Here is an 11,419-nt window from a genome sequence, read left to right on the forward strand (position 1 = left end):
AATCACATCAGCTGCAGACTCGAATATCAAGGGAGACAGAAGGGGGAAGATCAAATCGAGCACCTGAAACAATGCACACGTTTGTTCACAAATTGAATTTTTCGACAATTCAGATTCGATTCAATTTCCAAGCATCATATCTTTATCGCATTTCGGCCGTTATTGTCATTCTTCCGAATTAATGACATCGTTAATGTCGCTTCATTACCAGAAATAATAACGCATTCCGCTTAAATTTCAATCGTTATTTTTTGCGCACAATGTTACGTGCTCTGCAGCATTGGCATGTTTGGGTTATTTTTTTTTTTCGTCAGTGCTCTCATTTTTCCATGAAAAAAACAAGAAGAATTTTTTCATTTACCTTATAATTGCTATTAAATTATATTGTCATGTATTTGAGTCACATCACGCACATTCCGAATTGCGAAATCCATTTAGATTTCGATCAAGATAAACGCCATCCTCATTTTTATGCTACGGCCCAATTATACGAAATGAACTTCGAAGAGGCAGACACTGTCGTTCAGGTGAAAATATTAGTGAACGCCGCTTATATTAGATGCGAGAAGAAAAAAAAACAATCCCAATTTCAATTTGGCGCAAACATAATATCAGCAGTTAATGGCTGCAATGTGATCATCATTGTTCAGTGATATTATTTTTCGCCGTCAGAACAAATGATTTCTGGCCATAAATAGTCTGTAATGCGTTTTTGAATGTCAGCAATCCGTGATTGTTTTTCATCCACTTCTGCTTCATTAATCATTATCGTTAACATTTCTGGGCCATTCATTAAGCCAATATTCAAATTGGGAGCACAGTCAAAGGCATGCATATATACTCAATGTGTCACAAATATTCGATCGCCTTTTCATTGAGTTGTGTTTAATAGAGAGAGAAAAGCGAGTATTATCTTGTTATCATTTTATTTGATCGAAAAATCTCGACGGGAGCTCATGTTTAATAGAAAATTCAGCCGTTTTGAGCCCCGAACAAACATTAAACGCTCACATTGCTCTAAATTAGGCGAGAGCCTACAGTGAAAGGGTATAAAACATTCGATTATTTGTATTGTATTGTGCATGCTCTGTTCATGCTTTCGACGGCAGAAAAGGAAGTATATCCCAGCACAAAACTTCTTTCTTTGCTTTCCATTCGAATGGTTCGCTGCTATTGTCGATTCTCCCATTAAATTTCATTCCAAAAAATTTGGTTCAATCAATTTAAATCCAAAAACCCACTCACAGTCGCCCCAAAAATACCCATTATAATAAATTACATTATTTTCAACGACTTTGCGGCAACAGCAGCACATCGGTTATCACATTTTGGTCTGTCAGAAATATACGCTCTTTCTCTTCCTTACTCTTTCAACGCATCTTCCTTTCCATGGTTAGTCTTTGATAGAAAAGGAGCGAAAAACTGAGGGGGAAAAAGAAAAAGAGAATGAATAAAAGCCAACAGAATGCTTTCCATGAAATATAAAGTGATGAATGCTGTGTAGTGTGTGCTGTGTGCTCTTCGGAAAGAAAACGTGCAATGGCCTGAAATAAATCAAAAGTCGATTCATTTCACCATAAACTAGTTGGCAGAAAGATAAGAGAGAGTTCGTTGCTCGCGTAATGAATATGATACTGTTTAAAAAATTAAAATTGTCAAACGTGGCCGCATTCTCGTTGCCTCGTTTGAACACCGTTCATTTTACCACAGTTGATAAATTGAATATTTCGTTTACCCTATTTAAGGTATTACAACTGCGTATCAATTTTTTTTTTCATTTAGTTTGGAGTAGCAGCAGTAGCGGGTTCATACGCACAAATACATACACAATCAAGATTTATGTCTTTTTTGCATCGCGCCGCCACCGCCGTTCATTCTCCAACCTTTCGGGGATGGCCCCTATCACTTGCTAATGGCATGGTATTGCAAAGTCAAGACTAAGCACACCCAATATCAAGCTATTCACAAACTGGTTTTCACATTTGTTTGCTTGTACATTGTGAGTGAAAATATCTCGATCGCTGTTTTAATTAAACCACTTCACCTCGATACTACTTACTGCGCTGAAAGCATCCAGCTAAAGTCAATAAAAAAAATCATTTTAACGAAGTATAACCTCGGAGATGGCAACTCCATTAGCCGCTGATGAAGCAAGACATGAACCACTTGACGAATACTGTTCAAACAGTGGAAATACGCAAATATGCTGCTGAAAGAGTCATTGGACGATGGATCGCGGAACTGGAAGCGGTGGTAGAAACAGTATGACCATTCGTCCGGGAAAACGGAATGAAAAATTGAGGTCAAAGCCACTGCCACCGCATCGAAAATAACATCATCAAAACTTATTCAGAGATAAAACTCCGCATACACTCGCACTCGCACACCAAACCATTTTGCATTTTATTTTTCCAGTCTCAATTTCTTTAGCTATTTCCTTTGTTGCCGTTTTCCGCACCATTTCGTTCGATTCGGAAAGTTCATTAATTATATGCCGGCGCTCACAATTTGTGTCGAGTACAATGTTTGCCTTTTTTGCTGAAAGCGCTCTCAATCGCTTTGAGTTTTCAACATTACGTGCGCGACGCAACAGCACGGCATAGCCCCGAGAACACTGACAAGATGAATGGGAATTCGGTTGTCAATTTGCAATACTGCTCAACAGCAACACTGTTAACAAACAGCACTTTTCTACAAGAATTAGATTCATTTTGCGTACCATTTCACCAGAGCCAGCCACCTATTATCCCAACTTTTTTTTGTATGCTAACCATCATTTCATTGTAGTATTGTCGAGGACAACGTTCGCAATATCTATACGAAAGCAAAAAAAATTGCATTCTCTGTTTCATCCCTCAATGGTTGAATATGTCACAATTGCTTTTGTTGTTTTCGTTGTCACTGTTGCTACTGTTGCCGATGCTGTCGCTGTTTGCTGCTGTTATTGCACATTCAGGTTGTGTTCGGAATGAGTTTAGTGATTTCGATTGTCAAACTTTTAACAATTGAATCCGTTTCGGGAAATGTAATAACAGGATGAGAAAAGCAAATCACCAGACATTATTTTTCTTTTCACACCATAATAGACTGTTGCCATCGATGGATTCCCACATTTATCCGTACGTATCCCCAAGAAGAGAAACTTTTGCCATTGTTCTCTTTGCAACATGCACGAAGACAATGGCGCAACGGAATGAAAAACGATGCACTGAACGATGCCGAATGAAATATAGTTTGTTTATAGTTTGTCGGTGATTCAACGGTCTCAATGATGCAAAATGAAATGCAGACGTTTTGTCCCGAACAAAGTTAGCAAAAGAAAAAATGAGAAAATTTTGCTTTCTTCGCTGCCGTAGAAAAAGCAAATCAAATCTTGAGATATTTGTTTTTCTCTTCATTCTTCGTTGCCTACCATCGTGAGGAGAAGTTTTTTTTCTGAATTAAATCGACAGCAGCACAATGAACATGTTAGCAGAATTCCAAGTTTGTTTGGAATTAGCTTTTCCGCCCCATATTTTCTCTCTACTTTGTCTCACCTTGTCAAAGTAACAAAATCGCTTGCTAGTTTTTGCCACAAAGTTAAACTCCACATCGAATACATTTTTATGAATTTGATTTTATTAAATAAATTTAAAACTTAATGTTATATTAATATATATAGAACTGTTTCTTGGTTTCATGATATGTTTTGTTTTTGTCTGGTAAAGTAGTTGCTTTTTTTGTTTTGTATATACTTTAAGATTTATTAAATAAATAAGATCATTTGATATGTTTCAGTTTCATTTAAAATATATAATAAGCTTTTCATTTTTTGTTGTTGTTGTTTGTCTGCCTATCATTGTGTTTCACGTCAAGACAAACTTGCGGGCACATACATCGCCGCTGATTTTTTTTTTTTTGTATGCTGAATCAATACGCTGCCCAAGTGTTTGTGACTTCGTTTGTACCATCGCTAATTAGCACGCGAACAGATCATCAAACATTTACAGTGCAAAAATCCGAAAAAAGGAACAAAACCCATCGGTGTGAAGCAATCCGTTCGTGCATTTTCCACCGCAAACACGAAGGAAAATTAATTTAAGTTTCGAAAGCATCACACATAAGAATAATTAATTATCGATTGGAATTCATTCCGAATCATAAAGATAGTCATTTAATTTGAACTTTTGGATTTTTCCAATAATCATCATCCAATAAAAATTTAATTGAATCGTTCGATCGTTTGTTTTTGGAATGAATTAAGCGAGAAAATTAGGCGGTTAATTCTGCACCGTAAATGTGATGTGATCAAAGTGAAATTCACCAATTCTTTTAGAATATTAGTGTCCGAACTAAAAGAAATGTGATTATGAAAAAGTCCCTAATGTCGATATGTCGAGAAAAACAAATTGATCCAGAATTTATTTCGGTTTTGAAGCTCGTCAGTTATCGTGGATGGAATTGTGTCAGAGAAACAACAACACAACAAAATTTCTGTACCGAGTGCACTGTTTCAATTCATTGCTGTTCGACTGGTTCAACGACAATGGAAACTTTTTCCGAGTTTTTTTTTTTCATAGAGTTTGTCAGAGATGCTGCCAACTCAAAATGTCGCTATTTTATAGAGAGCGAAAAATAACTGGTTCCATTTCAAAGAGTAATTGAAAAAACATCAATTCCACCAGAAAAAAAGATATGAAATCACTTTTTTTTCGCTCTGAATTGATTGTGTGTTTGTGTCCAAAATTTCTATAAAAATACTGTAGCCGAGCTGTGCATTTTATGATAAATGCATAAATATTTTCATGGGGAATCAAACAAATAGCGAAAATTTTGCGTCTTATTAATTTTGTGATTGAGCATTTCATTTACATATAATTCACGCATTCGTCAATCCACTATTTTAGTCATGGGTTTGATGGGATACACACATTTCTGTGTGTGAGTGTGGGTGTATCTCTTTTGGTTCTGTATATTTTGGGTTTTGGTTCAACGATCCAATGTTGAATCGTATGACTGCTTAGAAATTGTAGCCATCCATAGGTGTTTCAAGGTATGAGTAAAATTTTGGATTGATTGGAACGGAATAGTAGAATGGCGATGCATGTTCTGGTGCTACTCAGTCCAAGAAACCGGTGTTGACCAATTTCTCGAGGAAAAATTTCACATCACCTAATTCTGAATCTTTAATGCCTAACGACTTCAACATGCCAATATCACCATTTTCAACAGCCATGAATACCGAACGCAAATGTTCCAAATCAGATCTGTTCAAAAGAGAAAAACAGAAAAAAATCGGGTGAAAATCGAAATAGTACTTAAATGTGTATTGTCACAAACCTCATGAGATGAAGTGCGGCGCCAAAATCCTCGATTGTTTGTGATTCACTGAGGGCGATAGCAACTTTTTCAACACCACCCAATGGCTGTAGTGCATCACGAGCTTTGCTACCGAATAACTTTTCCAAATAGTTTGGCCCATGCGATGCTAATAAGCTCTGTAGAAATGATGCGGTCTCTTCAACAGGTGGTCGCTTAGCTGGAAAGCGAAAGTTTCAAACAACATTTTTACATGATTCCATCCACAAAATCCAAACAAATTACTTACCAGCTGTGCACAGTTTGGGGTTTTCATCATATCTAATTGGCGTTTTTTTTTGAGGATGAGAAACGAATAAAAATAGTATTATTTTCAGATATACTGGTCAATAATAGTAGAATTAAAGGATAAAAAGGGCGTTAATTGATTTTCTCAATTAAATGAATACTTTACCCATCGTCACAGTCGGGCGCTCCATCGCACAAATACTGAATCGATATGCAGTGTCCATCGCCTGGGCAACGAAACGGTTCATACGGATGACAAGCATCTGAAAACAACCAAAATTCCAAATAATTCACGCATAAATTCATCTGCTTACTTAATTATTAATTTTTGAATCCGGTGAATTTGAAATCACAGGCTCATTCGAAAATATTCAGTGTGACTGCATCTCCCATTGAATATTGGATGATGTGGTTGAGTTTATGCACGTTACATTCAACAAATTCTGTGGCATGCGCATTGCAACGATAAGGGTTGGTTCAGCTTGACGCAAAGAATTGTTGCGCTGTCTCTTTCGCTCGCTTTCCAGTTCTCTTGCAATACAGACAATAAAAAGCTTTTCATTACAACGGCCGTGGTTCTATGAAAGAGCTTTTATTATCGTCATAAAAGGAAAAGTTATTATGATTGTACAGCGAATATTTGTCTGTCATGTTAAATGCATCAGTTGTCGCTTTTGGCATGAAATACGGGCAAGGAAAATATTGTATAATCATCAACAGCTGAACAATGTAATGAAAGCGATAAAATAGAATTGGTTGCAGTACAAACCATGCCACAGAATGAATTTGCAATATCTTTGTTTTCAGCGGAGACATTTTCTACATAAAATTGTAAATAAATTTTAAATGAAATTGGATTATTATTCATGATGAATATTAGATGTTTTCGTGTGCGTCAGAGGTGATGAATATTAAATTTTTAGCGGATCTCATGGGTACATCATCAATTTGAATCATTTTAATTGCACATATGTATATTTCAACTGCCATCCATAAAGCGATTAGACAATGAACCAAATAGTGATTTACGTCACAAAAGTGAAATATCTATCTTGCCATTTCAATAAAACATCGCATTGAATGTGCCAGAACAGCTAAATCGAATTAAGATCCATGCGAATAAACCATGTATCCCAATTAATTGATGTCTGCTGAATGTTACGGATCGTATTCCACTTGAGTTTCCACCTTTTGCCAGAGACACACACTTTGTATCTGTTATTTGGAGTAATGCGTTTGTGTATAATTCACACGGTGCTCACAATTCGAAATGGATTGTGTTACCTGAATGATTGACAAAATGGAAACCTGTGTGGAAATGTAATTGGATTTGCTTGCGCATTGCAAAATGTGTAATCTCAAATTTCAACAACAGAAGAAACAAAAGAACACACATTCCGAACTGGCATTGATTTTCCCATTTCATGACAGCCATGTCACTCGAAAATAGTCCGTGCGCCAAAAAAGGTCAAGGATAAAATGATAAACTATTATCCTTCCAAATCCTGTGCATGCAATGCGTTTTTCTTTCTATTCATGGCACCGCAAAATAGATCGTCGATAAGCCAAACGATGCCATTTTCTGATCGTTCATTATTCTATTTCATTGGATATTTCGTCGGTTTTTCTCGCTTCGAGGTGTGAGCGCTCTTTCGTCATGATTATTTCTGCGAAATTTATTATGTGCCGTGGGCGGTTTCAGATGGTTGAATAGACCATAAAGTAAACAATTTTTTTTCGGGAGATAATTGAATTTGTTTGTTTGCGAACACACGAACTGTGTGCACACAACATGTTGTACATTTGGCTCGTAATCTTTGATTTCATTTTCGCTCTTGACATAGACATCGTTGCCGTTTGAAACTGGAGACTGACAAAGCAAGAGTCGCCATCCAACGCAGAAAATGCTGAAATTTCATTTATATGATGCGTACAAAAGCGTGTTTCAGATGGTCGACCAAATGTTGTACAACACATCGGTTGCGTCGTTGTGCCATTCCCATGAGATTGGAAACATCAATATTTCATTTGTTGCATATATATCATAAAAGAATGGTGTTGACGGTACGATATGAGGTCGACCTGTCGGTTGGGAAATGCTTTACATTTTACACTTGAGCGTGAAAATGTGAAAAGTTGAAAATTTATGTTTTGCTGTTGTCCAAATGAACACCATATACGTCCACAAATAGCACATAATTCGTACCCTTCATTTCAGCATGATTAAAATGGCAAAAATGTGAGGGGAAACGCAAAAACCGATGGAATTCTCTACTCTGTGTATATAGATTATTTGGATAGGATATTAAATTACATTTCATACAATTTGTTACAATGAATACGTTCTAAAAATAGCAGCTCTCATGCAAAAATGACGGAATAAAAATGTTACTCGCGAGTATAAGTAGTCTGCGAAGTGATAAAAAAAACACCAACAAAAGCCCATATTATCGGACTTGCCGTCATAGTGTAGAGTCGAAACGATTTAATTAGAAAAGTTCTGCACTTCAACTGACTTGAAGTGGGAATTTCGGTTAAGCAAGTCGATTTTTATGCGCGCCTTTCTTGAACACGAAAGAAAAGCGATAGCATGTTTTTGACGCAACAATTTGACTGCGGCACAAGTACACACCATAACTCGTGATAAACGCCAAAAGTTATTTATGCAGCGCAAAGGATGTAATACAAAAATCCTCCTCGGTTTTCCTATAAGCTCATACATTTTATCCAATTTGATATGGCGTTGTCGCTGGTGCTGATGTATGCAATAAACCTTCCCTAACATTTTAATTATTCATGTACACATATTTTTATGGGGTCCTCCGTCACTCCCCACCTCTCTTTCTCTCTCTCTCTTTCTCTGTTTTCTTCTGCTCTTTTGACACGTACATGTAGCATGTGTATTGCTGTTACTGAACTGAACATTTTCTTCTTGCTCTCTCCTACATGTTCAGTACTTTATCGAGATTGAATGAATAGAGCACGATATCGAGATAATACACACATGCACACGAACAATGGTAAATTGATTGGATATTCGTAGAACAATTTATATTCACATAACATGATAAATGAACGTACATGGCTAGCATAACTTACCACTGCGCTTTTGAACCGGTGGCCTTAAATGCCCGTATAGTCTACTTAAATCGATTCCAAACACAGAAAATGGTAACGACACAAAAAATATGTACCAAATTAATTTCGACATGTTTGTTACTCTGTTTTTTTTTCGCTCCTACACACACTAGCTGACTTTTTTTTCTTGTTTGATTTTCTCAATCTAATTGGATTCACACAGCGATTGATTTTGTAGCTTGCCTTCTTCCTTTTTTCCCTTTTTCTGCAGAGCGAACAAACGTGTAATTGAAGAACTTTGTGAATGCTTTTCGAAAGTCGTTTTTTTTAACAAACGAAACTTTTTTTGTCTTCTTTTGTCCCTTCTTTTATTGCGTTTGGCTCAATTATTTCTGACTGAAAAATTGAACTTGTGATTTTGCACTATGAAAGAGGACACACTTCTACGCCATGCGATACTGAAACACATTTAAACGAAATATACACGCGAAAATTATAAAGTGGCTGGCAAATGATTTGATAGAATTAAGTTGGTTTTTTTTTCTTTTCCTCTTTGGAAAAAATGCTCAAAAATCAACGGATAAAATTAACGAAAAAAACACAAATCGTTTGGTCAGTGTAACAACACACAGGAAAAAAAGGTGAAAATTCAGCTCTTTTGTCCGTGATGATTCGTTGCTAGAAACAAGTGATTGAGGCTTATTAAAATGTGATGTCGTCGTTGCTGTGTGTATCGACGTTCTGAGACTTTTCGTCGTTTTACTTGCTACTGCTTCAGTTTTCTACATGGAGCCAACGCAAAGCGCTCCTCGACGCGCACACACACACTCACATATACTCGAACAGTGAGCTGCACGATGGCGATGTCCCGTTTCAGCAAACGCCCGAAACGAGTCAATGCTTTACGCTTTTGAATTGCCTCACCGATTCACTCACAGCACACTCGGCATTGACTGTGTGCACGCTTTACGATGTGAATGGAAGCAAGTGAAACGAATCACATCTGACATTAGCTGCTTTAATTTGGGACTAGGAAATGTGTGTGTGCGTTTCGTTTTTCTTCGAATTTTTTTTTTACTTGTTCAGTGTGGAGGCGAACGGCTGACATGGGACCAATTTCCCAACACTTTTCCTTATCAGTGCAATAGCTTTTAATGAATTTCAAAGAGCTGAATGCTCATCAGCACATGACGTCATCATTATTACAGTCTGTCACACATTCTCCACTTGTGTTTTCCTTTGGCAGCTTTTTACCATTTGACGAATTAAAATGGCTTTTTGCTGTTGCTGTTACTGTTACTGCTGTCGTTGTGTACGGCTCTAAGACTCTTGAATTCATTGCGTTAACTCGAACGAGCAGTTCAAGTGCTTGCAATCAAAATGAAAAAAAAAATTGAAATACCGCGCCGTCGCTGTACTGACTGAATAAACAATTTTTCTTTTTTTTTCCCTTATGAGAGAGTCGATGCCACTCCTAACACACTCAAACCAACTGTTGGCTACTTAATGTGTTCTCAACGAAGGACTCATACCGCGAATTATTGTTATTATTCATTACACTCGACATAATGCTCAACAGCCACTTATCCGCTTCTTGGAAACATTACTTTGAATGGTATACGAATACGAGGAAACAATCCATTTTATTCGAGCAATGAGATCTCTGGCTTTAGCATACTTTGGACTGAGGTAGTTTCATACTATTTATGGAAATGATTCAAATGAAATCCCTTTACGATTTGTATAAAATCTCCGTTATTAAAATGATTGCGTTGTTTCGTGCAAAATTTCTGCCGATGATTTAAATGCGATTCCCGACGAGAGGAACCACTTTTGAAATAACCATTATGATTCTTATGAGAATTCGAATTCACTGTACATCTTCACGTTTGCCCGACGCTTAGCCCAAATACCAACCATGACACATGACAGCGAACTAACATAAGACATAACCTCAATTTTCCCATATCCACCAAATAAATAGTATTCTCGTTGATTCCGTTTTATTTGTGAAGCAAATAGTAGCAGTTTGTTTTAGTTCGGAAAAATGGTGAAAAAGAAGATTACAAGTAAGAAGCTATATGAATTGCTGGTGAATTGCAGGAAGCCAGCCGAAAATGCAACCTATATGCAAAACCGAAATCCACGTAATTTAGAAATGATGAGAATCGCCTATCGGCCCGACGGATACCACTTGGAAACGCCAGGAAGGAGATTTTGGCATAAGTAAGTTGCATTTTTATCGTGTACCTTCCTATTTTGAGTATTTGATAAATGTTCAAATCTGTCCATAGATTGGTGGTCGACAAGAGTGCAAAAGGTTTGACAGCGAAAGTTCAGCATTACACAGGTCGAATAGTATTGGAGTCGAGTACTGAAGAATGGTCATTGGCAAAACAACTCTACAGAACGTATGATATGGCAGCGTACATCAACTTTGGCCGTGTAAGTGACTCCACTATTTGATATAATTTGACATTAATTTCATTCGTACACATTCTCCATTGCAGATATTCGCACAAAGATGCCTTGAAGCGGGTATTATCGAAGTGGAAAACTTCAATGAGGCGATACCAGGTGGAAAATTGGATAAATTTTTAAAAGAACTCGAAAAGAATGGCCTTAAATTAACTGAATCACCGCAATACGTTAAGAAACATGCTCCCGACACCATTCGAATGGACAAACCATGGATGATACAAAATGACTAGAATGCCTTTTTATATTACTAGTATAAATTCAGTAGACCATAACT

The 11,419-nt window shown here is 37.0% G+C and overlaps 2 protein-coding genes across 2 annotated transcripts; one reads left to right on the forward strand and one right to left on the reverse strand.

Moving 5' to 3' along the window:
- Positions 1-3,596: 3,596 nt before the first annotated feature.
- LOC129566901 (IDLSRF-like peptide) lies at positions 3,597-9,545 on the reverse strand. The gene is made up of 5 exons (XM_055443293.1): positions 8,686-9,545; positions 5,753-5,849; positions 5,588-5,619; positions 5,320-5,518; positions 3,597-5,246 (listed from the first exon to the last, which is right to left on the reverse strand). Exons 1-5 carry the CDS (start codon positions 8,795-8,797, stop codon positions 5,099-5,101), a joined length of 588 nt encoding a protein of 195 aa, XP_055299268.1. The 5' UTR covers positions 8,798-9,545; the 3' UTR covers positions 3,597-5,098.
- Positions 9,546-10,607: 1,062 nt separating this feature from the next.
- Positions 10,608-11,375, forward strand: LOC129565413 (39S ribosomal protein L18, mitochondrial). Its single transcript, XM_055440312.1, has 3 exons — positions 10,608-10,890; positions 10,959-11,109; positions 11,175-11,375. The coding sequence occupies exons 1-3, from the start codon at positions 10,712-10,714 to the stop codon at positions 11,373-11,375; spliced, it is 531 nt and encodes a 176-aa protein (XP_055296287.1). The 5' UTR covers positions 10,608-10,711.
- The last annotated feature ends 44 nt before the right edge of the window (positions 11,376-11,419 follow it).

The sequence above is a fragment of the Sitodiplosis mosellana genome, unplaced genomic scaffold, assembly GCF_009176505.1.
Source record: "Sitodiplosis mosellana isolate CC-2019 unplaced genomic scaffold, AAFC_SMos_1.0 Smas_scaffold_1, whole genome shotgun sequence".
NCBI classification, from domain to species: Eukaryota; Metazoa; Arthropoda; class Insecta; order Diptera; family Cecidomyiidae; genus Sitodiplosis; species Sitodiplosis mosellana.

Excerpts from the sequence above, each read along its gene's own strand:
- LOC129566901 (XM_055443293.1), bottom strand. The coding sequence starts at position 8,797 with ATGTCGAAATTAATTTGGTACATATTTTTTGTGTCGTTACCATTTTCT. Across the intron at positions 5,850-8,685 it reads ACCGGTTCAAAAGCGCAGTG|ATGCTTGTCATCCGTATGAA; the intron begins GTAAGTTATGCT and ends GGTTGTTTTCAG. Across the intron at positions 5,247-5,319 it reads GCCGCACTTCATCTCATGAG|ATCTGATTTGGAACATTTGC; the intron begins GTTTGTGACAAT and ends TCTTTTGAACAG.
- LOC129565413 (XM_055440312.1), top strand. The coding sequence starts at position 10,712 with ATGGTGAAAAAGAAGATTACAAGTAAGAAGCTATATGAATTGCTGGTG. Across the intron at positions 10,891-10,958 it reads GGAAGGAGATTTTGGCATAA|ATTGGTGGTCGACAAGAGTG; the intron begins GTAAGTTGCATT and ends ATCTGTCCATAG. Across the intron at positions 11,110-11,174 it reads CGTACATCAACTTTGGCCGT|ATATTCGCACAAAGATGCCT; the intron begins GTAAGTGACTCC and ends TCTCCATTGCAG.